General features: G+C 47.8%; 1 protein-coding gene across 1 annotated transcript in view; it reads right to left on the bottom strand.

The window, feature by feature from the left end:
* Nucleotides 1–372: 372 nt before the first annotated feature.
* The window catches only part of Kiaa1217 (KIAA1217 ortholog), a 266,366-nt gene continuing 239,335 nt past the window's right edge, over nucleotides 373–27,403 (bottom strand). Inside the window, 13 exon segments of the mRNA XM_048367460.1 lie at nucleotides 373–2,257; nucleotides 2,929–3,051; nucleotides 3,532–5,103; nucleotides 5,219–5,296; nucleotides 9,991–10,110; nucleotides 13,262–13,291; nucleotides 13,294–13,440; nucleotides 14,128–14,291; nucleotides 16,308–16,491; nucleotides 18,237–18,645; nucleotides 19,850–19,997; nucleotides 20,709–20,839; nucleotides 21,439–21,614. Of these exon segments, the coding sequence (XP_048223417.1) occupies nucleotides 1,739–2,257; nucleotides 2,929–3,051; nucleotides 3,532–5,103; nucleotides 5,219–5,296; nucleotides 9,991–10,110; nucleotides 13,262–13,291; nucleotides 13,294–13,440; nucleotides 14,128–14,291; nucleotides 16,308–16,491; nucleotides 18,237–18,645; nucleotides 19,850–19,997; nucleotides 20,709–20,839; nucleotides 21,439–21,614 (3,801 nt within the window). The 3' untranslated portion in view covers nucleotides 373–1,738.

Genomic DNA, 27,403 nt, shown 5'->3' on the forward strand with positions numbered 1-27,403 from the left:
GGAAGATTATTTGTGCTTTATACAAACCAACAAGCTAAATATTTCGAGGTTCCTGAGACGGTGCTTGGAATTTTTTTTTAAACTAATTTTTCTCCCATCATTGAATGAAAACATATGGTGCAATGTGAGCAAGTATATTTCTCTGGAGCCCAAATATATGCACGCATGTTATATGTGTGTGTATATACACACACACACACACACACTCCTGATTTTATTTTAAAGTGGGAACTCAAAAAGAATCAAAGTGGTAAAGACAATTTATTTCTATTTTCACTGGAAATTTGAGAAAAGAGAGAGAAAAACTTGGTATCCAGGCTTTTTTTTTTTTTAAACTAATAAAACCTCGAAAAGCCACAGAGAGCCAGCAAATGACATCCAGGGAACCACACTTGCAATTAATTTATTAGGAGCTCCTCATTAGCTACCCCAGAGCTTTTCAGAAAAGTAGTCTTCTGAGCGCTGTTACAATGTTATTTTAACACTCTCAAAACCAGAAATGTTTGGAAATGATTACATGTTCTTTGACTGGGAAGTATAGCAACAAGGTACAAAAAAAGAAGAAGAAAAAAACCAAGCATGCAGCCCTTTATTTAGTCTTGCAAAGTCTCTACTCATAGTTCTGTATATTACATGACTGCATTATACAAATACATTTATTTACAAAAACACTCTAGCTGTGCTCACTCGCTTTAAAAAAAAAAGTGTGGATAGTCTCATTTCTGCCCATTCCAACCTATATTCTTTTTAAAGCATGCATACAAATTAACTTTGGTGTGGGAAAAAACTACTCTATGTGCTGTCACATATAGTATTTTTTAAATCTCTATTTATATATTTACAAAAGTTGAGCCATTTGCAGAACCGTACAGAGGCGTACATTTTTAAAATCGACATTTAGTGCAATAGTGTGGGATATCGGGTCTCGGAAAATAAAGGAAAGGGTATTTAGATACCACAACAAAAACAACTAAAAAACTCAAAATGTTAAAAGAAAAAAAAAAAGGAAAGAAAACTAGCTTGCTTGGGCTGGCAAATTATTATACATACGTTCATGATAGAGCAATAGTTTTAATAAATCACTTCCAACATAAGCTTTTCTATTGGCTTGTGAAGATCGTCATTGGCTTATAGTCTAGACCACTACTTTCAAATGTACAATGCTATATAGTATCAAAATGTTTTGGCAAAAAAGATATTGAAAGGAACCATGAAGTTTTGACAAAAATAGAAATCTGTAATAAAGCTAAATAACATGAAAATAAAAGGAAATATTATAGTATCTGTTTTACAATTTATATAGTCGCGCTTACATATTTCTCTGTTCATTTCTAGACTCCGTAGTGAAAAATATTTTTATACAAAACATACTAAAATTCTGGAATCATACATGTTTTACATGCTTAATACAATTTTCCGGTCTCACACGCCCACCCCCTTGCTCGTCTCTCTCTCTCTCTCTCTCTCTTTCTCTCTCTCAGAGCACATGCTTACTTCATTTGGTAGCTATTAAAATCAAGACAGCAAACACTAGGTAGTTACAACAGCAACAAGGTAAAAAGAAAATCCAAACGAGCTTTACTGAACTCTATCAATCCAGTATCTAGTACACGCTTTCCATTAAGCCTCAAACAGTACAGCCGTATGTTACATTCTCTTGTGAAAACAGTTGTTGTTGACTGCTAAAAAAAAGAAAAACAAAATAACATTTTCTAAACACGGAACTCCACCTTGGTACCTAGCCCACCGGCTCTGGCCTGGCGGAGGCTTCCTTGGCTGAGGACGGAGAGGCCTTGCTCGAGCTTCCGTTCTGGGCCTTGTAGCTGGTGAGGCCGGGGGTGTGGATGGTTCGGATGCCTTTGGCACCTTGACTCAGGGAGGGGGGGGAGGCAGGGGAGGGAGGGGAGGAGGAGGAGGAGGAAGTGGGGGCTGCTCGGCCATTTTGAGTCTGTGGGGAGAATGAAAGGTGGTGGCCTTTCCCCGAGTGAGAGGAGCTCTGAAACTTTAAGGAGCCATTAGAGACAGAAGGGATGAGGGAGGTGGAGTGAGCGGACCGGCCTGTTTGGGGGCTCAGAGGATGAGAAGCGATGGATGGTTTAGTAGCAGGTGGATTAGGGAAGTTAGAGCTGTCACCACTAGAAGAGGGCAGAGAACTGCTTTTCCCCGAGCTGGGAGAAAGGGCTGGAATCTTAGAAGCAGGTAAGGAGGGGGAAGTAGGCTTACAATCCCCACCAGCTTTCTTAGCACTTCCATTAGCCTGCAAACAAAGATGGTGGGAGACAGTTTGTCAGATGACTGGTCACATGATCAACCACAGGGCCTGGCAACATGGCCCCTTCTGAGTAGCTTACATTCAACAACACCATTCAAGGCCTGAGCTCTTAAAGTGGGTGTTTTCCTGGATCTGGCGGAAACCCTCCCCAAGCACACAGCAAAGGAGGCCGAGAAGAGACCGACAGAAAGGCCACACACCATTCCCCATTCCCCGGTGCCTCGTGGGCCGTGCATGCAGCAGGGTGAGCACTGGGACTGGGCGGGGCGAGTGATGGAGAGTTAATGGCTTCTAACACAATGCAGAGCACACAGACGTGAGTACCGGTGAGTTCAAAGACAGCTTGGCTTGCCTGCGTCCCAAGGTGGTTGATGAAGTGTTATATTCACCCCCCCATTCCACCGGTTTCCAACCAAGTTAACAGTTAACATGTGGAGTCACAAAGGAAAAGATGTCTTATTACAAGCATGCAAGAATGGGGTGAAAAGGTTGACAAAGATATTATACGTTAGACTTTCTTCATGCCCCCAGACCCAGAATGTCTATGTAAACTGAATCTTACAAAGAACACACAGTAGTTGGTGTAAACTAAGCCAGTGATTTGCTTAAGTGCCACAGAGTCCATTCATCCAACATTGGATTTAAGGTAAAACTACCTGGCGATACTGTCGGGGATCCTGGAGTTTGGACTGCTTGCTGGCTTTGTCCAGGCTTCCGGGTCGGCTCTTGGAGCTCAGAGGGACCGGCATTCTGCTCGTCTGTGGGGTGGCACTGGAGCCCTGTGGGGAGGACCAGCAAGAGGGGGAGACAGAGAGGACACATGAGTGGACCATCACGGAGATGGCCCCACGTGTGCAGAGAAGGTCAGGGCGAGAAGCCAGAGCCCTACATGCAGGACAGATCCCGGACACACCAACTGGGGTTAATCAAGTCGAATCAACTGCTCACTACTGATCCAACAGATTTTAATGCGAAGTCTCAGAGCAATCATCTCAACAGCAAGTGACATCGTCACAGGTACCCAACACCAGTCAGCAACAGAGGCAAAAACAGAATCGATTAGCTGTTAGACACCTAGTTGTTGTTGGGAAGGTAGCGGAGAGGGCGTGAGAGAAGGGTAATCATGGCGAACAGACAAAAAATAACACGAGCCACCTGAAAGGAAGCCATTACATCACAAGACACCTTTTGCTAGTGGGTGATTATGGCAGATTTAAGAAAGCAGCTGGGCCTTTCCACTTTCCGGCAGACCAAGATACCTTACGTGAAGCTGAAGAGACTGGCGTGGGGGGCTCTAGGGCAGGGGGGGCTTCATCCACAACTAGCAAGGATCGGGGAGACGGCTCTGGGGCTAACTGGGATGCGCCTGTAACAGAATCTCTGGTGGCAGAGCCGGAGGACTCGACTAGGGTTTGGGGGCTCATTTCACTGATGGTATTTTCCAGCTGTTTGATGGTCTGCTCCAAGCTGTCCAAGGTTCGGTAGGTATTTTTTCTAATCTCATCAGTTCTTGAGATCTGTGAGACGCCCTCCGAGCCGGGCTGCTCCTGTCTCCGCACCATGCTTTTGGGGGTGTCTTCAGGCTGGGAGCTGGGGATCTCGAATCGCTTGGCTTCCTTGTGCTGCTTCAACGTGCCATCCTCTTCCTCATCTTCGTAGACCACCACCTGCAAGGTCTTCTTCCCCGTTTTGGTTCCGGTGCGAATCGCCTGAGTGAGAGCGGCCAGTTGTTTCTTAGGAAACTTGAATTTAAACTTCTTCTTGGGACTTTCAAATGGCTCGTCAGCCGCGTCGCACTTGCCCTCTGGAGAATCTGTTGGGCTACCCTGGCTTAGCTCCATTTTCGTCGTTTCCGGTCCTCCGGGTCTCTTGGTCTCTGTGGACCTGAAGTATGGCTGTGATTTCATCTCGGTTTGTGGCCCATGCTTGTGAACCTTCTGGGAAGTGCTAGTCTGGACTCCAGCTTCTCCCGTTTCCTCCTCTTCCTCCTCTAATATCTTTTCTTCTGTCATCATTCTCTCTAGCTCCTCATCGCACTCCTCAAAGATGGTCGAAAGTCTCTTATACGCAGAGCGGATGTCCATGGGTTCATCAAAAATGATGATCACTGGTTTCTTGTCTAGACACACGACTGGCTCTTCATTCTCAGTCCCATCTTGTTGGCAGGTGGTCTTTTCTTTGGCATCAATGTTCACCGTCTGGACCTCTTGTCCCTTCTGGCTGACTATATCATGGACCTCCCCACTGGACAGAACCTGGACGGCTGTTTTGGTAATCATGAAAGCAATGTTGTCAGTAGCCATATTTTCCTCATTGGGAGAACTTGGACTTGACTCTCCTTCATCATTTGGGTTCACAGGCGCATGCCTAGGCCCTTTGGGTCTTAGAACAACTTGGCCAAAGTCTGTCAGCAGAAGGTCTTGGTCTTGGTTTCTGACATCACCAGGCACCAATTCTGTGGAGCGAGTAGGGGAGGGAATGTGATTTTTGTCTGCGTATTCTTGTCCTTGTGCATACACTGTCTTTGTCTTTCCATAACTCAGCTTGGGGTTCTCAGCGTCAGATCCCGGGCTGTGTAGTCCCGAGGCTCTTGCTCCTTTGTTGATTTCCTCTCCTAATGAATTCATGCCAGAAAAACCAAAATTGACCTTTGGCACATTTTTCTGGGGATAGTTTCTACTGTCTCTGTACAAACTCTTATGGGGAATGGCATTTCCCCTTTTTGAGATGTCAGTTTTATAGTCTGGTGTTTTTGATGAATCAAAACTACTATGCTCCATTCTTCTTTCCCACTTAGAAGAGTCACTGGGCCTTAGAGACCCTGGAGTGACCTGGAGGGAGAGTAGAGGAAGGAAACCACACATGTGAACCAGGAAAGGAGCTGTGAAATCAGGTAGCTAATCCTCATGGAACCGGTGGATGGGAACACAGATCTGGTGAACTCACCTTTTGAGGTTCCATTTGGGGGCCATTTGCATATTCAACATCAGATTTCCGTACATCTTCATGGAAAAATTCCAAATTCTGGTAGAATAGTGTAGGACAAATTACTCCACGGAGCCTCATCCCCCCCAAGTGGACTATAACTAACTTGTACCTTTAGTGACATTTACAAACATGCGGGCTAAGCACAATTGTCACACGCCAATCCAAAGCCTATAGCTCAGTTTACCTGGAATTGCTTTGCTCTCCGACTTCCAAAAATGCCCTGTGTCTGCACAAGATGAAAATCTCAATTAGCAAACTATTCCCAGTATTTTAAATTTTGTAGTGGGGCAGAGATGAGAATAAAGGGTCTGTGTCAACACATTCCATCCTCTCTTCCAATTTCCATCTTAGAATTGCAGAGAGAGTGGGCAAGCAGAAGGGCTCAGTTTTTATTATCTGTCTCTTAGCTGAGAGATGTTGGGAAAATCTTTTACTTCATTCCTTGCACCTCACCTGCCTTGACTATAAACTGAGGCACAAGACCAGGAGATTTTTAATGTCCTTTATTGGTAATGGTCTCCATGTTTGTGAAAATTGTCCAATAAAGAGTTCTGCATTGGTTAGGGGTGGTACTTTTGGTACTTTGGGGTGAAAAAAAACCTCATTATTTTTCCTCTGGTCACATGGTAGATTAAAAATGTCCTTGAAGGTATCAAAGTGTTAAATTAATAATAGCCAAGGCGCTCAACCCAAAGGCGTAGGTTACTGCTGCTACAGCACAGAGTCACCCTTCACTTAACCAGAGGGATCCACTCTAGAAATACAGAGCACTATGTCATTAGGTGATTTCACCAGTGTGTATGTGTGTGTGTGTGTGTACGTGTGTTAGTACTGGGGCTTGAGCTTAGGGCCTTGTGCTCTTGCTTGTTTTTTTTCACCCAAGGCTGGCACTCTACCACCTGAGCTACACCTGCACTTCCAGGTTTAGCAGGTTAACTGGAAATAAAAGTCCTATGGACTTTTCTACCCAGGGTGGCTTTGAACCATAATCCTCAGAGCTCAGCCTCCTGAACTGCTAGGACTGACTGCAGGCATGATGGAGCTGCAGCCAGCATTGTGGCTTCTTAATATAATCAGGAGACATGGCAAACATGACTCACATGATGTTGCTGCTGGCCTAACACGATCCACCTGTTGTGTTATTAAACTTTTGTTTAGTCAACAAACACGTACGTAAGTTTTATGTAAGTAGAGAACATACTAAATAGATACATTTTATATGAATAGGATGATAACGAATAAATTCGTTAAAATAGTGATCTGAAGTACAGTACAGAAAATATATAAACCAGTAACCAACACTGTTGGTTATTATCACGGTGCTATACAGTCATGTCTGGTGACACCAGCATCACCCACCACAAACACAAGCACTGCACAGTTCCACAACTGTACGACGGCTAAGATGTCAGTAGGGGTCAGGGCTTTTCAGGGCCGTTAAAATCCCATGGGTTTGCCACTGGATGGTCCGTGGGTGACGGAAATGTTATGTGCTGCAAAATGTAGCCTGAAGTCCAAACAAGTATCTGCAGGCAAGCTGGTGGCTGTGATGTCAAGCTGCAGCTTGGATTCTCTGTACTGTGTGATGAAAGATGCATCCCTTAAGGTCTCCCCACGATCCATCTGGAAGCCCAGTCCTTCTAGCCAGCCGCAGGCCCCACCAGCCCCCTGACACCAGGACACAGGGTCGCTTCTCCCTCCCAGGACACTGCTGCCCTCTCTTGTCATTGAGGAAGCCCAGGAGGACGTGGTAATCCTCCAGGGCGGAACACGGTCGCAGTGGAGGCCATTTGGTTCAGGCGATGACAATGGAACAAAGCACAGTAACTCAGGCCAAGCCAGAGTCAACCCAGAGAAGTTGTACTGCCTTGGTTAGAAAGGAAAGATTGCTCCTCCCAGTCAATGACTACCACAACAGAGCCCGCATTAATCACCTGGAGATATTCACAAGGACCTTAGCCCACAAGCGTCCCCCTGAAGAACTCCGGCTGCTCCCCCATCCAGTCCACAAATACGGGCAGGGACTCAGATACTACAGTTGAACAATACAATTTCTCTGGTGGGATTTTACATTGCGATGATAAAACTACATATTAAGTAAAAGGGTTTAAGAAGAAAAACCAAACAAGGTTTGGGCGTAGTTTCAACTCCAAGGATGGAGCTGGCAGGGTGGCATGTCATGCTAGGACCAGAGAGAATTTATGCTCTGAATCCAAGAAGGGACAAGTCATGTGGAGCTCAGGAAGATCCGAGCCTGGCGGGGCCCTGCGGGGCCCAGTAAGTGGGGGTTGTGGCTCAGCTATGTTCTGGTTGGTCGGGGGCCATGCCACAACCACTGGCTTCTGTCTTATTTGGGGGGTGGTACTGGGGTTTGAACTCAGGGCCTTGAGCCTGCTTGACAAGCACTCTACCACTTGCATCGTACCTCTAACTCAATATCGATCGTCACATGTTTGCAATGTTCCCGTGCAACATGCATACTCTAACACTCCAAAGGAAAGTCACCAAGTTAAAAATGTCATGTTTATCTGTGGCATCTTTATCACAGGGCTAGGAAAAAAAATACATGTGGAAAACAAATGCATGAACTTCAGAGTTACCGGGTCATAGTTATCATGTCTACTGACAATGATTGTTTAGTCTTAGACGTTCAAGACTGCAAAAAGTCATTAAGCCTCTTTAACATCTGTTGAGGAGCCCTAAGATTTGGATTGCTTAAGACAATTGGAGAAGCATATTTAATATGGATAAGGACAACAAAAAGGAGACATAGCTATAAAAGCTGTAGAAAAGTCAAGTACGAGGCTAGAGTGTTAGGATAGGAGAAAAACATTTAAGAATATACTTGACTTATGGAAGGAAGGGTAGACAAATAGCCCATACAGAGGTTAATTATGACAAATATTGAGGTCATTACTAAATAGATCTACCTACTGGTTTCTCATACTGATCTAGAATAAGCACCTGTAATTGAATCCAGTGCTGGGCACTCGGCTTTGCAACAGATCCTAAGTGATTGATCAATTATGGATTTCTAATTGTTGGGAAAGTAATCTCGGGTAACATTCTAGCCCATTGCGAACATTTCATGATGCGACAATAATTGTTGTGGAGGGTTCTTTGAGAACCTGATGTGCAGGCCACGTAGGCCATACCGGGGCCCGTGCATGAATTACATGAATTACCTTTAATAAGGCCACATAGGAATGTGCCAAATACTAAAAAAAAAAAAAGCAATATATTTCTGTTATATCATGAGTTCAAATGGGAGGCTTTCTTCCTGAGAAAGGCTTATCAATGTAATGTTATAATCTCCTGGGACACGGGGTGGAATTCTCCCACACTGACGCTTCCATGGCTCTGTGGCCGACATGGTGCGCACAGGGCCGTCTGGTGGCGGAGATGCGCCTGCTTGCGTGAGCCTCTCCCCTCCGAGATGCCCTCTCCGTGCCCGAGGGGCTACGAAGCCATGCCGCACCTCATTTCACGAGCATTACTAGAGGGAAGCCACCGTCCCTGGATTCTGAAGTATAAATCCTTAATGAGAAATATTAAGAACTGAGCTGTTAAAAGCTTTTTTAAAAAATAACCAGAGTCTTAATGAACACGAGATGGCACTAAATTCCCAACTCACAAGTGTGTTACATTGAACTTAAAATTGCAACTCCAATCTTGTCAGCCCTGGCCAAACTCCTTTCCCTGAAGTACATACGCCATGACAGCAGCTTTATTGTGTTGTCTGGAGAGTGTTTTGAAGCTACAAGTATACTTGAGCACAGAAATGATTCTAAACTTACTGCCTTGGAAGATGCACTTCAAAAAAATGACACTAAATAAGTAATTATTTAAAAAAAGAAGTTGACATGACTTTGTACAAGTTAAGTTTGAGCCCTTGGCCGGGCTCGCGCATGGACTTGAATATTCCCACAATTCCACATTGCATTACGTCATCACACATGCTTTGTGCCCACTGCGTTGATGAGCCTCAAGCAGTCACCCCTTTCTCTCTTCCTTCAAGGCTAGCTCTCTATCACTTCAGCCACAGCCCCACTTCTGGCTTTAGGTGGTTAACGAGATGAGAGAGAGTCTCATATACTTTCCTGCCCCGACTGGCTTTGAACCTTGATCTCAGCCTTGTGAGTAGCTAGATTATAGGCATGAGCCACTGATACCTGGCTTTTGCGCCTATTTCTAATAAACACTTTTTGTTGAGAAAGTATGTTAAAAATTAGAAAAATTCTACATACTTGTACACATTGGTTGTTCTCTCTCTCTCTCTCTCTTCTTTCCTGGTAGTACTTGGGTTTGACTTCAAGGCCTCACACTCTCTAGGCTGGCTCTCTGTTGCTGAGTCATACCTTAAAACCTCTATTATCTTTTCCTTTCAGAGTTGTTCTAGAAAAATCCTGAAAGGGGTGTGTGTGTGTGCGTGTGTGCGTGTGTGTGTGTGTGTGTGCGCATGTATGTATATATTCTTTAGTTTGGGGCAGCATCATCTCGCTTTTGCAAAGACGATGGGGCTGTGTGCACTGAGACACCATGTATGTTGTAAAGCCGAGCCAGGCATCGCTGACGCACCTAGGCGTGTCTCTATTAGTCTGGTGATGGGGAGCAGGAAGAGGAAAAGACACAGGGCATGAAGGTCAGGGCGAGAGAGCCAGATGTTAGTATGACAGAAAGGAGGGCAGGCTGTCTGGCCATGTGGCGACCGTGTGGAGGCCACGTGTTACCTTCTTCTCCGTGGGTGGGACTGTGGCGCCTGGCCTAGTGTCTTTAACGTGACTGTCAGCCCGGGACTGCTCGGCATGACTGTTTGAATTTACATCCATAAAGGAACACTTCTGGAATGCCTAAGGGATTAAAATACCAAGGTTACAAAGGATCCAAGGGCAGTGAGCAGCGAGATGGGAGACGGGCGGGAACGCAGGTGTGCCATGTCAGGCCTGGAGCCGCGTGTGGGCTCACGCCAGCGAGGAACACGCTGGAACCCAGCACCCCACGGGCTTCGAGGTGTACAACTCACATCAGAGCTGAGCCCGGGCTAAAGCCTCCTCACCACACCAACGTGGACAGGAACACTCCTTGGGCTGGCCACTAGCTCAGTGGAAGGCCTAAGTTGAGTACAAAGTCCCGAGTTCCATCTCAAGCACCAAAGAAGGAAAAGGAAGGCAATAGCCAGAACAAAAGGGGAACCTCTTGGGCCTTTCTGAGCTGAATGACATGCATACTTACTAGGGCTTTTTGCTATGCCTATTTGATTGGTGGTGGTAATGGGATTTGAACTCAGGGCTTTGAACTTGCTAGGCAGATGCTTTACCACTTGAGCAATGTCACCAGCCCTTTTGTGCTTTGGTTATTTTTGAGACAGGGTATTGTCATTTTTTTTTTTTTTGCACATGCCAGTCTAGACCAATATCTTACCTTCTTCCCACTGTAGCTGGGATGACAGGCATGTGCCACTATACCCAACCTTTTCTGTTTGGATGACACCTCAAGAACTCTTTTGCGCTAGCTGGCCTCCAACTGCGATCTACCTAATGGGAGATTCCTAAGTAGCCCAGATGACAGTCATGCGTCACTTTATCATTACTGGGTTTGTGCATGACTTGAAACAAAAAGATGTCATTCCTTTTATGTTCTTCATTTTTAAAGCCAGCTTTATTAAAATCATGGAGGGGGTGGGGGTGGGGAAGCTTCACAAGACATTTTAAGCCTTTAAATAGAAGTGATCTTTACCACTCCAGTCTCTGAAGTAGTAACAGGGCTCACCTTGCTCTGTCGCAGCTCTGAGTGGCCGGATGCTCACTGGGCCTACAGACCCGCCTCCCAGAATGACCATGGGCGCACCGTCAGGGACACAGGCGCCCAGACAGAGGGGAAGTGCTGGCGGGGCCCAGGGCTGGAAGGGCAGAGGGACTGGGATCTGGAAACATCTCTGCTTCCAAGAGCAGGAGCAAGAGGGATAAGAAGGCTGAGACCTACTTTCATGAGCATTGGTAGATCTCAACCAAACCAACAAGCAAAAGAAAAATCCTGTTATTCAAGGTGTTCTCAGAGAATAAGAAAATCAGAATCACTGGGTTATAAGTTAATTCGAATGTGTAGCCAGGACAAAAATCTCTTATTTAAATAAATGATCTCAAAGAATTGCCGAGCGTTTTCTTTATGTCAAATGCTACCATTTGGAGATAACGGGCCAGGTGGAGAGAAGAAGGTGCGGTTTCTGTAAGAGGACACTGCAGCAGCATCTGTCTTCATGTCTTAGAACCATCCTCTGGCGCTTTCTTCTTCACTCTGTCACCCCTTCCTTCCCATCACCCCTCCCTCCCTTCTTCTTGCTCCTAGGAAAGCCAAGCCCACCTGGCCCTGGACATGCTTGGCTTATCTGCTTATTGATGGCACCACTTGTGCAGGCCACTTACATCTCCTTTGGGCTATGAGGCCCTAGATTTTAAAGCTTGGGTTTTCTTCTGATGCCTGATGACAGCCAGCTGTGGGTGCTGTTCCATGACTATTCTTAGAGGGCTCTGTGGAGTCTCCTGGTCCTGACAGGTGTCTAAGTGCAGAGCTAGCACCAGTCAAGAAGCCAGTACCATCCACCAGCCTTCTGGTTTAGCAGGTTGGGTCTTTATTCCAATAGAAGGGCCAACAAGTTCCAGTTAGGAAAAGAGTCCTTCATCTACCACAATTAAATAGCCACAAACCACACCAAGAGGCCACGTACTCCACCGTTGGTGAAGGGCCATCACAGAGGTTATAGAAGATTAAGACTTCATTGGTAGAAAACATCCTCATCCTCCAGTAGAGGCTGGAAGTGATTGCAACCAATCTATGGCTTCTCTCTGAGGACAAGCCTCAAAGTTGTTAACTTGGTAAAACTATGACTGAGTCTCTGATCATTCTGAAACATGTAACCAATCTGTATCATGAAGAGGACTCCCAGGCCACCTGTGATTTTTAGGAAGGTTTGAATGGGGGTCTCACACACACCACAGAATAATCAGCAGCCCACGGTCCGAGTACAATTCAAGCAGTGCCATGTTGGCCATTGTTACCATGTAAACCAGAGTAGAACAAGCACCTTGAGGATGAGCACACAGAACCATGGGTATAGTGGGGAAAGTAAACTTGCTTTAGAGGCCCCTGAAGTGGATGTCTAAAACATCCTATGATAAATGGGGGTCAAATGAAATATTAACAAAGTTTGGATGTGTACAAAGTCTCTAATGTGATAAAGTTTAGAACATGCTTCTAGGGCAGATTCACATCTGTGACCAAAGTGGGATCACTTCTGGGAAGAATTCTCATACAGTTGTAACTCCTTAATATTCAATGTAGTCACAAAAGAGCCCCAGTGCTATTAGGTGAACTATGTCCACAGGTTACAAAGTAAACACCTGAAAAAAACCAAACTAGTGAATCTAATTCTTCAAATGGGCTGAGGGAAATGGGAAATCCTATTATTCAGCTCTACAGAATATCTGAAAGATGACACTGACATTGAACAGAGACCTGGTATGAACTAGAGGCAGCCAGCCATTGGCTTTGAGTCCTGGTTCAATGTCAGTCACTTTAAATATAAACCGACAAAGAGGATCGCACCTACAGCGGGCCACCCGCAGTCCTTACCAGGACAATGGCCACCATTTCTAATCCCCAGCTTATTTTTTTGAGGGGGGTGGGGAGAGATAAAACAGAGACTATTAAACCTGAAAGAAAAGGAAAGGCATTCTACTTTCAGAGCTAGGAAGGTATATAATTGATTTTATGTATGTATAAACTTTCTGGGGTTGTTCTGTAAAAATAGTTATTACTCATGTGTCTTACAGGTGCACCAAGAAACTGCTTCAGCACCATCTTGGAAAATAAAGGCCAAGGCCAGAAGACATACCTACTTTGGCCTACATCTATTAACCCTTCTCCAGCTGTCCAGCTAACAAATCTGAGCCACAGCCAGAGAGCCCCAAGAGGAAACCTACAGTAGTCACTTCATCCACCCACCTGGAGTTCCGCCATGATCTTGTCTCCTTCTCCTCCTCCTCCTCCTCCTCCTCTTCCTCATCTTTTGAGGAGGCGGTAGGAACTGGTGGGTGGGGATGGGCCCAGGCTGAGGCAGGCTCCTCTGGGGGACACTTGGTGGCTCTCGTCTGTGGGCTTGCTCCAGCGTCATCGCTGCTTGCCTATGGGAGGTTCAAGCCACAGATATTTGCCTAAGACTTCCCAGAGGTGGCAAAAAACCAAGCCCACCCAAAGAGGATCCCACTGCTCCTCAGTGCCTGATTCACTGGCTTCCTGACTCTTGACACCTAAATGAAAGGCTAATTCCTTCCTTCCTATTGAGTGCGGCAGTGTGTTGTCAAGTTTTAGTGAATAAATACCTACGTTCTAATAAAATTGTGACTCTTGACATTTAGCGCTTTCTGGAAAGACTCTCTACATGTGATATTTCCTTGGAAATTGTGTTTTACATTTAATCCACCAGACCCGAGCCAAGGGGAAGCTAGAGCTCCTTCAGAGCTTGCTGTGTAAACTCCCACAGCTCTGTCGGCTCCTCGCACCTCTCAGGCCATCTTCCTTTCCCTTCTCCCTCCACTCCATTCGCTGTCACCCTCACCGTGCTCGGTGCGCAAAGGAGCTTGTGAGCCGCACGGAACTCTGTTACAGCTGAAAGTCAAGGAAAGCTGAAGGTCATGGTGCAGAGTGCAGTCTGCTAACCCTGGTGGACGTGTCCCCCCCCCCCCCCCCCCGTGCCTGGCCAGGGAGATTTGACTTCTCCTTTCTGCCTTGTTCTTCTCTACTTGTTCTGTTCAAGCAGAATCTTGTCTAGGGGGCTGGGCTGGGCTGCACCTGGGCCTACGCCATCAGACCTTAGTGCCGGGGCCTTCCTTCCTGCCGGTGTAGACCACGTCGCCCGACCTCGTGGTGGTGAGCCCCGATCCGGGCAGGTAGCTTCGCCGAGGGGGTGGGGGGGGAGGAGGGGGCGACTTTCCCCCTAGCTTGTCCACGTCGGGTTCTGAATTTGGAGAGTCTTCTGGAAAACAAATAAACAAATGTGAAACAAATAAAGCAAAACAGTGAGTCATTTGAAAGATAACCTCTTCAGAATTGTGTTCAGAAAGCCATTACGTTGCTATCTAAATACTCCGATAGGACCTACAAATTCTCTCTTCTCTCCTCAGAGCAATGACTAAGGGGAGATCAACCGTGTTTAAATCTCACAAAGGCCCTACACAAATGCCTTCACTCTCTCTGGCTCAGTCTTCTCACAACGGCTTTTACAGCACTACCCTTCCCGCCGGGTGTTCCTAGCAGCACACACACATACAGCTCTGGCTTTCTGCAGATATGCTGCAAACGATTTCTTCTTTTTATTAAATGAGTTTCTTCTTCTGCAAAAAAGGCCTGAAGAGCATTTTGATAGTGGAAAATGAGAACTTAAAGGTAATGTAAAATCCAGGTAAGGACTCCAAAGCCTTCCTCCTGAAGTCTGGGGAAAACGGAAACAGTGATTTGTTTTGTGCCAGTGCTGGATTTGAACTCAGGACCTCGTGCTCTCACTTGGCCCCGCACTCATGGCTGGTGGATTGGCTCAAGTGGTAGAGTGCCAACCGTGAGTGAAAAGGCTAAGAAAGTACGTCAAGCCCTGAGTAGAATCTCCAATACTGGCGAAAAAAAGAAGTGAGGGGAGGAGGGAGGATAAAATATAAAATGGGATGAGGTGAGTCACTTGAGTCCTCAGAAATTCTCCCTGCAGACTTGGGAAGAAAAGTTTGCTTTCTGAGAGGAGAGTCGCTCCTGCCGGGGTCTCCCCGCTCCAGGCCATCGCTGCCTGGCTGTTGAGGGGCCTGAGCGAGGCCTTACAGGAGGCACATGGAGAAGAAGGTGCACGGGGCTCATAGCACACACCCAGGCAGATTCAGTGAGTGGAGGATCAGGGAATGGAATAAAGGGCAGCCTGGGTGGGAAGGTTCCAGAGGGTCTTGGTTGAATCTACTCTGAAGTTCCCGGAAGTGCAAGGCAAGATGGTGAATCATTTTCCAGTTCATCTTGGCTGGACAGGATGGCAATAAACAGGGCATTCAAAGACACCAGGCTGCCAGGTGCCAAAGAGCTCATGCCTGGAATCCTAGCAACTCAGGGGGCTGAGATCTGAGGACTGTGGTTTGAAGCCAGCCCATGCAGGAAAGCCCATGGCACTCTTATCTCCAATTAGGCACTGAGAGAGAAGGCGAGGGAGACAGACAGACAGAGACAGAGAGACAGAGAAAGAAGTGGAACTGTGGTTCAAGTGGTAGAGCACTAGCCTTGAGCACAAAACTCAGGGACAGTGCCAAGGTCCAGAGTTCAAGTCCCAAGACCAGCACAAACAAAACAAAAACCTAAAGACATCAGGCTATAAGTAAAATATGTCTATGTACATAATACCACAGTCAGAAAAAGGCACATGGCTGTTACTGGGGGAAGAATAAGATCTTTGAGTTTCTAGGAGGTTGATCATGAGTTACTTAAGGACAGGGGCCCATTGGGAGCAATGCCTCCCGAGGCACGCTGTAGGTGTGTGAGCAGGGCAGAAGGTGCCCCAAACCAGAGGCCGATGAGGACACTAGGCCTTGTCATTGGAGCGCCCCGCCATCTTGTATGCGGTCATGTTTGGAAGTGTGTGTATGTATTTTCTGTTATTATTGACACAATGATGCTTAAACTTCCAGAGTTGAGTCAATTAAATACTAATAATTTTGATTTGCAAAATGCAAATTGGCTTCTATCATTCTGAGACCTTAAAAGAGCAAGGTTGTTGTTGTTTTTTTCACTGCAGCACTCGAGTGCAGAAAAGCTCATTTTCAGATGCAGGCCTCGTGTCTCCCAGCTGCTGCGTCACGCGCACAGGAAACGCAGGACTAGACTTTAGATTTCTTTCTCTGGATTTTGTTCCAATATCCTAACACAGGTTCACTCTTCCGGCTTTCCAGTTTTACATGATTCTTAAGAAGGGAGATGCGTTCCAGGGCCGAACACAAGCATACCGGTGCGACAGACACTGACTCACCGGGAAGCTCCCGCTTGTCCTCTGGGGCTCTTCCCTTTGGCAGTGGACTTGAGGCTGGCGGCATCTCCAGGTTGGGGATTGACTTCATGATGTTGGCCTGAGCTTCTTCCAGGAGCTTCTCAAACTGTTTCCCATTGTAGTGGTCCAGATTCTGCCTCTTTTCTTCCCATTTCCGCTCTGCTTTCTGGGAGGCAAAATTTCAAAGCCAGAGGGGAAAAATAATTTAGTGACAGCACAGTGAGAAGGGAGTAGGGCACAATTAAAGTGTTGGTAAATAATGCCCCGGTTTCCGTGTGAGGGATGCTTGCACACTTAAATGACGACTGAGTCTGTACAGCCCATTTCTGCTGCGAAATAAATAAAAATGGACACAAGAGGCTGATGTAGTAGCACACCCCCGTCATCCCAGCTCTATAGGAGATTAAGATGGGAAGATCATGCATCAAAGCCAGCCCAGGCAAAATGGTAGAGGACCTATCTTACAGATCTAGCTGGTCTTGTTGGTTCATCCCTGTAATCCCAGCTACTCAGGTAGGAGGCTCTCATCCAAAACAAGGCACACAAAAATGCTCTGGAAAGTAGGTTTGGTATGCAAAAATGCTTTCAGAGTAGGTATGGTCATACCAGTAATACCTGAGATGTGGCAGGCAGACCTCAGAAAGATCATGGTTCACAGCCAGCCTGAGCAAAAAGTTCAAGAGGGACCCCATCTCAAGCAATAAGCCAAGCGTGGTAACCATGGCAGTTATAAGTTGTCATCTCAATATTACCGCCCCTCCCCCGGTTGTGGATAAGGGAGACAGACAAGGTTAGGACAAGGTCGGCAGAGATAAAGTGATGAGCTGATGACAGGCTCTGGAGGAGGAGGAAGGAGGTAGGGAAGCAAAATAGGTTATTGAAGCATCACTAAAAAGAATATTGAGGGCTGGGGATATAGCCTAGTGGCAAGAGTGCCTGCCTCGGATACACGAGGCCCTAGGTTCGATTACCCAGCACCACATATGCAGAAAACGGCCAGAAGCGGCGCTGTGGCTCAAGTGGCAGAGTGCTAGCCTTGAGCGGGAAGAAGCCAGGGACAGTGCTCAGGCCCTGAGTCCAAGGCCCAGGACTGGCCAAAAAAAAAAAAAAAAAAGAATATTGAAAAGCCAGGGGTGCTTTCAGTACACGACCATGGACATATCTGGCACCGGGGATGGGACCCACGGCTTCACCCAGGCAACTGGTCTCCCACCAAGCCACACCTCCAGCCATGCCCTCTCTCTCAGTTTTCCCTGCCACTGCTTTTCGTTCTATGATAACTGCAGTCACTTCCCCCAGCTACCTTCGGGCCAGACCTACCACCTCGGGCAGTTCCACAGACCAAGTCCTGATTCCTAAAGGTGCAGTTCAAAATCACGGGTCACGTCTGTAACACGGCTTAGATACCCTCGAAAGACACCCCCCCCATCTCAGACGGATTCTCAGGCTCTCTGAAAGGGGCTTCCGGCTGGACTTTTGGCTTTACATCCTCACACTGAAGAGATTTACTTACAGTCCCGGCCTCTGCTCCAGTACCCCCACCCCGCCAGGTCTTGGCACCTTCTCTGCTTCCCCAAGGGGCCCTCGGCACAGCGGAGGCTTGAGTCAGCACGCACTGGCTCAGGAAGCACTGGCATGTTTTTCTGCACCCTAAGCTTCACCTATGCCTCGGGGCTGACGTCTTCCTCGGGGCTATTCACCCCACAGGGCCTGGCAAATGCTGTGAGTTCGCGTTCTCCAAGCGAGCCAGTTACATCCTCCCAGCACAGTCCCTCTCCCTTCAGGGCCGGCCTCACGCTTTGCAAGCTTGATCGCCTTTTCCCACCCTGGCTCTTAAGCTATTATAATTTTCCTAATCTGGGTGTGATGCCTTCCCTGTGGCCTCCCGGGGGAAAGGAGATGGGGCTCTACCTCAATGGACGCCGCCCTGTTCTTTGCACTTGCACTGTGGATTTCTTCTATGAATAAGCTCTGCATGGCGGACCCATTCACAGGTGTCTGAGGGGACCCAGAGGTGACGTCCTGTGTGGCTGCGGGGGGGCCCCCAGGCCCGCTCTGGGCGGGGTTCGGCAGGGCTGTGGAGTGCTGCGGGGGCTGGATGAGCACGGGCGAGCTCTGCGCGTGGTGCACCGTCACGCCAGCAGCCAGGGCGGCCGCCTCCGACTTCACATCGCCAGGGACCCCCGCGCCCTGCGGCCCGGGGGCGGGGGCTGCCTCCTCCTGGGTCCTCAGGACCTCGGCGGCCGTGGCCTTCTCCATGGCGACGTACTGCGCGGCCTGGGCTGCGTCCGTGCCTTTCAGGAGCCCATCGGTGACATGTCTAGGAGAAACCACACGGCGACATGAGGTGCTGAAGCGTGTCCCCCACGTCTTCCCACAGTGGTGTACCTAAGCGAACTCATCCCAAAGTCGGGGGGGGGGGATGATATTCGGAGCTCGGAGGAGCAGTACAGGGATGAAGGTTTCCATGGCAACTTCCTCAAGTTCAAAGGCAGAGAAGACAACAGTAAAGAAGGCTGATTCCCAGCGCGCCCTGAAACTCCAATGCCACACTTTTTTGTAGGCACCTGTTTTTCTTTTTTGGTGATGGTGCTGGAGACCAAAACGAGGGTCCAGCTCACCAGGGGCCAGTGCTTTACCACTGAGCTGTCCGCTCTGCCTCGTAAGCCCTTGGTGAGAGTCAGAACTTCTAGAACTTTATTTTCAACGAAAGCTAGCATTGGCTTTCGAGTCAGTTCCCCCTGGCGATCCTTTTCGCTGAGCTGGCTCACTGAGGAGGGGCTCACTCTGACTCTCACTCTGGCTCTGATCAGGGTGGGCTGAGTTCTCTTTGAGGGGTGACCCCAGCACGGTCTCAAGTGCTGAAGAAAGACGGATTTGTTTCTATTTCCTTTCTTCTAAATGGATTTAGAAGTTAGCCCAGATGTGAAGGAGGCTAGTAAGATTGTATGTGAAACCCTTCTTAGACTTGAAAATGTTACTTTAACTCGCCTTCAAATGATTTTTAAAAATACTGTGTATTATATCTACTAATTTTATTTTTAATCATAACAGTAGTAATTCTGCAGTGCTGGGAATGGGACTCCGGGTCTCAGACATGCCAAGTATGTGCTCTACCATTAAGCTACATGCCAGCCCATGTATGGTAAGTGTGTGTGTGTGTGTGTGTGTGTGTGTGTGTGTGTGTGTGTGTGTGTACTGGGGCTTGAACTCAGCCTACCTTCTCTTGCTTGGCTTTTTCACTCAAAATGAGTGCTCTACCATTTAGAGCCACCTCCACTTCTGGCCTTTTGCTGATTAAGTGTAGATTTTCCTGCTGAGGCTGGCTTTGAACCCCAACGCTCGACCTCGGCCTCCTAAGCAGCTAGGATTACTGGCATGAGCCACTGGCGCCCGGTTCCCAGTGTAGTCACTCTAAGCCCACGCATGGGCCGTATGGCAATCAAACTTCAGGGGCCGCAGGGGTCTGCTCCCCAGGTATGGGGAACAGAACGTGGGAGGGTCCACCCCGCCCGCCGGGTCACCTCCGCAGCAGGGTGAGGATGTCGGTCATGCCGCGCACGCGCTTCAACAGCGAGTCCAGCTTGTGCGGCTCCTCCTTCAGAAAGCGCACCGCCTCCACCTCGATGCGCAGCACCGCACGCATCTTGTTTTGTAGCATGGGAAATTCTCCTGCGGGCCAAAGCAGCTGGTCAACTGCAGGAAGATGCCAGAACTCCCACCCGCAGATCCTCCTCCCCATACGGAGCACTTAGAAAGCGCTCACTCCTTCCTGTATATTTGGGACAAGGCCAATGTTATGTTGTCCTCAGTGAATGGGGTCCCGCTGACCTGGTATTTATAGCATAGGTGGGATTCCAGGTGTATATACCATCATGACTAGATTATAGGGTGAGACAAGGGTCTTGCTAAATTTTTGTCTGACCTGGTCTTCAACTGAGATTCTCCTCACCTCTGTCCCCTGAGTAGCTAGGATTGCAGGCATGATCTCTATGTCTGCCTCCATCCCTTCCCTTTCCTTCCCTTCCCTTTGTGGCTTTTATCAGTTATGGTTATATGGGTGAAGGATTTCATTGTTATTATTTCCCCACGTTAATGCTGCATTCCAATTTCACCTCCTCCATCACATACCGCACGCACCCTTCCCTCTAAGAAACACTGTCCTCAATCTTTATTCTTCTCTCAGGCTCAGCCTTTTCTTTTCAAACTCGAGACTGGGTATCTCTGTTACCTAGACTGGTGTCAAAAATCCCGGGCTGAAGCGATCTTCCCGCCCCGCCTCCCACGATGGCACCAACTGCCTTTGCCCAGCACAGACAGATCTGAGAGGCTCTCGCCGCGTGGGAATGCAGATTCCCCACCTCTCGCCAGCAAAACACTCACCTTTCAAAGAGGCCACGGCTTCCCCCACCTGCCTCAGGAGGAACGCCCCGTCCTCCACGTCTTTCAGAGTCACCGTTCGGCTGGCCGACGAAGAGTCTTTCTTTAAGTCTTCCACAAAGTCCTCCAGCTCGCTGTGGGGGAAGCAGCACAGTGAGAAGGAGCTCACATGGAGGGCCCGAGGAAGGGCGGGCGCGGGGCAAACACTCACCGGGCTGCCCCAGTGGACCACCCACCCCGCCCCACGTGCCCACTCTCAGGGCGGGAGCACTTTAGAGCCCTCGCTGGGTTTGGCTTGGGATATTCTGCAGAGGTGCAAAGGATCTTCTACTTTTCGGGGGCCAGTTTTCAAGGACACCAGGTTGGCCAGACGGGACAGTACGCATGGGTAATAGGATAGTGTCAGACGCTGTGTTATTCTGTACTTTAGTTTTAATTTATGGAGCTTAAAGGCAGACTCTTCATTTATTATTGGGTTTTGCCCTTCACTCCCTTTAGTTCAGTGTGTGCTGAGCCTTGGAACGGAGTATGATGTTTTAACTCGGGAGGAGAGAAGCTTGGTCACCTGGGGACTGTTGGCTCTTCCAGACCTCCATGGAGAAGTCAGGAACAGGAAAACTCTGACTGCACCCAAGTGGGCACGGAGGAAACAACAACCCAGAGGCTCTCCCTGGTGAGCCAAGTCAGCTTTCAGCGCCAACAGCTGGACTCGCCACACACGACTGACATTCACCTTAATTTCCTGACAATCCTCTCCTCTTCGTGGAGATACTTTTGCCTCTCTTGCTCCACCAGGGTGCGCTGTCGTTGCACGGGATCCTCCAGTCTCTTCATGGTCTCCAGCACTTTGCTACTGATTTCCAGCTCCGCCTTCTTCATCATGGCCCGCAGCAGCTCCTGGTTCTGCAGCTGTTGGACAAGAGAAGTCAGTCAGCCTCAACGGGCCCTGCTTGCCTGACTCTGTGGGGACCTCGGAAGTGGATTTAAACAGCCTGCAGCCCACTATTTCTCTCAGAAAGGGAAGGATGCAAAACCATATACTCATCCTTCTATAACCAACAGCTGAGTTTTCGGAGCTAAGTGGTAACCAGACTTGTATGCCTATATCTTCTACACCCAGGATCCTTTCTATATGTGTGCTCTGGCCAGTGCATCATGGCTATGTTTCAAATAGAGCATCCAAGACACTGACCCTGGGGCCAAGCAGACTTTGAATCCACCTCTGAACGTTCTCCCGACCCCACTGTGAGACTCTGGCCATATTACATAGACATGTTGCTCTCCATTTCCATTTCTCCTTTCCACCACAACGAGGGCATCTAATTTTCTTGGCATGGCTATTCTGAAGATTCCATGAGCTAGGTGGCTATAGACTGTTTCAGCTTATCTGTTAGGAGAGAGTCCGTGACCTCACCTGTTTGTAGCCTGCCAGCTAGCAACACCATAGGCTCAGACCCTTAAACATAAGCCTTGGTGCTGATGGAAGCAATGTGAACGATTTCAGATGAGTCCAAGGCCTTTGGCAGTTAGCTAGTTTTCCTGGATTTGATGAAGCTGCTTGTGTAAATAAGCCTAGAATTTTCATTGAGTTTATAGAACTCTCTAGTTTCTCATTCCACAGAGCAGAGGATGACAAGCCAACACTGAAGTCCTTGGGCAGGAGAATTCTCTGGCAGTTGATCCATCCACATGAATTCCCCCACCAGCCTTAATAAAAACAATGATACTGTTACATGACCTCAAAAGCCCCCCAGAAATAAGTTAGTAAATTTCCATTGCTTCCTTATTTTTCTGGTTTCATGGGCTCAACTGTTTCCTCAACTATGAACAATCTCCTGGGAATGAGGCGACTGTTGTTAATGGTCCCTTACTGGACACACTGAGGGCCATTGCAATCTGGTCACCTTAGCTCTGCTTGAAGCCTCATCAGGGCCTTCATATTTGGAGTAAGAACCACATACTTCAAGCTGGGCCACCAGCAAAGCCACCACAGGCTCCAATGTTGGCATTGCATAGAGATCACTGCCTGGGTTCAAGTCCGACTTCCATCACTTAGTGGCTGTGTGGTCATGGTTGCGTTTTTCATCTCTGTCTGGGCACATGAAAGGGAAAGGTGGGAATGGCTCCTCACTCCTGGTGGTAGATATTTAGTAATTCCAGCACTCAGGAGCCTGAGGCAGGAGGATCATGAAGTCAAGGATAGCCTAAGCTACAAAGGAAGACCCAGCCTCACAGAACCAGTTTGGAGTTTGTAGCTCGGTGGTGCAGTGCTTGCCTGGAGATTCTGACTTACTCAGTCTGAGGCACAACCGCACCCTAGGAACTCCTGAATGGTTCTGGCCTGTCACCAAGGCCAGCATCACAGGACAGGAAAGAGGTGTGCGAGGACAGCCGGGGTCAGTCCGCCATGAGCTGGGCACAGCTCTCTGCAACATCGAGTTTGAACAATGCTGTAGTCTCATTAGCAATGGGTATTAGTAATGACTGTCAAGTGAGATGTGATTGCTAGAATGTTCTGAAGGCTTTAAACTGGAAACCAGAAACCTATGTCCCTGAGTAGTGAAATGACTTGTTCAGGGTCACTTGATCATCAGAAGGCACGGTCAGGATTGGAATAGGGTTATTTGAACTTTTCCACCAGCCTATGACAAAAGAACACATTTGTTTTGTTCCCAGCTATGAACACACAGAAGGTCCACACACTGTATTTGTTCTATTGACATAATATTTAAATACAACTCCCGATACTAGAAGAGAGAAGGGGAGATGCTCTCCCTGGGTTCTAGCCTTTTATTATTTTCCATGCCAGAAATGGAGGCTTGGCGAGAGGGACCCCATTGGAGGTACTTCATAGACCAACAGAGCGCTCTCCATTTTGCTTTTGTTAGCCATGGACAGCAATAAAGTAATTCCTGAAGAAAACAAATGTCAATGTAGGTCCTTAGGACTTTCTTCTATTTCCCCATCCTTCCTGCCTGATGCTAGAGGCACTGTGACCAGGCCACAGCCCAGCTGAAGGTATACATTACTAGAGACAAGATGAGTTCATGTGGACCCACATTCCTCTCTTAAGGCCTGAGAATGAACGCCAGCAGCTTAGGCCATTGGTGACGCTTAAGCCTCAAAGATAATAAACTTCACGCAGGTGTAGTTAAACACAATAAAATATATTCACTTTAAAGACCCACTTGTGTTTGATAAATGGATGTACTGGTGTAACTACCACTAAAAAAGGACATAGCATTTTTTTTCTCTCCCAAAAGTTCCTTCCAGATTCTTTGCAATCAGCACCAGGGACGTCTGTGGTCTGTCACTGTGGAGAGCTCTTTCTGTCCTCCCTTGTCATCTGAAGGGAATCTTCAGTGTGCACGCCCTTCTGTCTGGCTTCATTTTATGTTTCTAGTGCTGGGATGGAACGCAGGGCCTTGACTGTGTTACTGTCACTGAGTCACACCCAGTGCCTGGTTTTTAAAATTTTAAGTCATATTGTGGGGCTTCAGCCATTTACTCTTTTTTATTGTTGAGGGGGATTCCACCAATAGACCCATTAATTATTTTTAAAAAAATATACTGACTTGATTCTGGTGATTGTGCTAAGCTCATGTATTTCTAGTAGTAGTTTTGAAAAATTCTTTTTGATTTCACTTTTGCACAGCCATATCCTTTGTGAGTAAAGACACGGTAACGTTGCCTTCTCGTCTGCAGACATCTGTTCTGCCTCCTAGTCTTGCTATGTTGCTCAGGATGGGCAGAACACTGTAGGCAGTAGAGACTTCCTTGGCCTCCTTGCAGTTGATGCTATGGGCTGTGTGGGGCCTTTCACCATAATTTGCATTCTGTGCATTAAAGAACTTGTACACTTCTAAGAGGTGCATGCACATGTGTGCACACACACGTGTGTGTATGTGTGTGTGGTTGTGTGCTGGTCCTGGGGCTTGAACTCAAGGGCCTGGACAGTGTTCTTGAGGTTTCCTTTTTGCTCAAGGCTGACGCTCTAACACTGGAGCCACAGCTCTACTTTGAGCATTTTGGCGGTTCCTTGGAGATAAGAGTCTCAGGGACTTTCCTTCGAGCCATGAGCTCAGCCTACTGAGCAGCTAAGATTACAGGTGTGAGCCATCGGCGCCCAGCTAGATGCGTATTTTTAAAGCTTTGTTCAGGTACTCCTTAGGACCTGTTTAGTCCTAAGATGAAAGGGCACAGCCCTTCTGACATTTATAAACTGCCCAGGTACAGGACAAAATTTTTCTCTTGTTTGTTGAAACAAACAGCTCCTAGGCCTGTGTGAGGTCTGGACAGTATTCAGCTGACTCTGGCCTCTGCCTGGTATTATTCAATAATGACTCTCTGCAGAGCTTTCCTTTGCTTGGCACTCCATTCCACACCCTGGAGCTGCTTCAGCTCTTCAAATTTTGATCTTATCTCTCCAACCCAGCAAGATGATCCCAGGGCTGCTTAGCTTAACTCTCCTTCCCTCCCTTCCTCCCTCCCCCTCCCTGCCCCCTCCCTCCCTCCTTGCAGTTCGTCTGAGAAATGCTTCAGGGCAGGAAGCAGGGTCAGCTGCAGGCTCTGTTAAGATGTCCTGGGTTACCTGTCGTTTATTTTTCACTTCTCTAGTTATCTAGTTAGGAGACAAGAAGAATTGCAGCTACTCTCTCATAGCTGGGAATGTAATTTGTTGAACATGCCATGCCTTTGACGTTTTTATAAGCCTACTTAAGACAGAAAGAATGTTCTTGGCCATTAAAATTTTAACGGGACTCAATGAGTTGGCCACATCAATTCCATGAACCAAGTAGAAAACGGCTGAAATCGAATTGCACCGATCTCCAAGTAGCCTTGTATGTCCTCTGCTCATTCTCGAGTTTCAGGTGAATCAGCCCGGAGGAGGGCGGACTCGATGCAGCTGTCTGGTAGTGACACTGAACAGTCTAGATCACCAATCAGGATGACAGCCAGATACCAGGATGACTCCTAGCCACCTGGATAGGTTTCCCTCTGGCTTTGAGAACAAACCAAACGGTACGTGGTCCCAGAGGCATGCGGTGCTGCTGATCGCTCTCTACTGTGGACAGATTGCTGTAGCCTACACATCTGGCTATGGCTTGGTTAACATTTTCAGCAGTTTAATGTTCCCTTTCATGGTAGCTCCGTGTATTACTTCCTCCTGGGGAGGCAGAAGACCAGTCTGTCTCAGATGGGGCAACTTCTATGTACTTTTCTGGGGTTAGTCACTCCTTCATGGGATTAAAACTCCTGGAGTTTCTCATGGGGGAGCAGGCTATTAAAAGACACACTATGGTAACTTTTCAAAGACAAGGGCTCTGTGTACTGCTGTTTCTTTTTATATGTGGATCCACCCTCTTCTAGGAAGAAACAGCAACTTCTAGGGCATCTTAAAAATGTAACACTAAGTCCCAAATAATTGGAAGTTTCACCAGTCAGAAGTTGAATAAGGAATTTAGAGAGGAGTAGAATGTATCTATTCTGTGTATTTAGGCCCAATCTCCTCCCCGCTCCATAGAAACTATTATCTTCTAGAAATATCCTTCTGTCCTCAGCCCCTAGAGAAAGACAGAAACACAGTCACTTCTGGGGATCTGGAGGATTATTCTGGAAAAACTGTTACGTGCTGGGCATTTTTATTTTTGGTGTGTGTGTGTATGTGTGTGTGTGTGTGTGTGTGTGTGTGTGTGTTCATCCATCAGAAATGTTTTGTTTTTGCCCAGAGCCAGTGGTTCATGTCTGTAATCCTAGCTACTCAGAAGGACGAGATCTGAGGATCATGGTTTGAAGCCAGTCCAGGCAGGAAAGTCTAAGAGACTCTTATCGGCAATTAACCACCAAAAAAGCTGGAAATGGAGCTGTGGCTCAAGTGGTAGAGCCTTATCCTTGAGTATAACAGTTGAGGGAAAGCACCCAGGCAGGCTCGCACACGTGTGTACACACACACACACACACACACACACACGTTTTATTTGCATCATTTCCAGTGTATCAAGAAGGAATGGAAGGGGCTGCGGATATAGCCCAGCGGCAAGAGTGCCTGCCTCGAATACACGAGGCCCTAGGTTCGATTCCCCAGCACCACATATACAGAAAACGGCCAGAAGCGGCGCTGTGGCTCAGGTGGCAGAGTGCTAGCCTTGAGCGGGAAGAAGCCAGGGATGGTGCTCAGGCCCTGAGTCCAAGGCCCAGGACTGGCCAAAAAATAAAAAAAATAAAAAGAAGGAATGGAAGCAGTTGACCCCTCTTTGACGAGAACCTCTGTAAGCTCTGAGATCCCTTTCCATTGTTGCCAGCCACATGCAGGTGACAGGTGCGCAGGGGCTCACGGCCTTGCACAGCACGCTGGCAGCACGCGTGACGCAGCCGAGCACACGCTGCTAGCCTGCGCACGGAGGCTTCAAGTCACTGTGTCTTCCAGACTTACGGGGTGGGGGGGGCCTTCATCTGTCTTCCTTTGTGACAACAGAATGACCTCAATATTTTCAAAAGACACCTCATTGGGTTGAACGTTCACAATGAACTTAGCGCAGGTCCTTCCTTCCTCCTCCCCTCCCTTCCTCTGGCAGTACTCGAACGATGGCTGCCCTTAGCTCAAGGCCTCAGATGTGCTAGGCAGACCCCGCACCACTTGAGCCATAACCCCTGCCCTTTTTGCTTCCACTTTGTTTTTCAGATTGGCTCTTGAGCTG

This window comes from Perognathus longimembris, chromosome 18 (assembly GCF_023159225.1).
Source record: "Perognathus longimembris pacificus isolate PPM17 chromosome 18, ASM2315922v1, whole genome shotgun sequence".
NCBI classification, from domain to species: domain Eukaryota; kingdom Metazoa; phylum Chordata; class Mammalia; order Rodentia; family Heteromyidae; genus Perognathus; species Perognathus longimembris.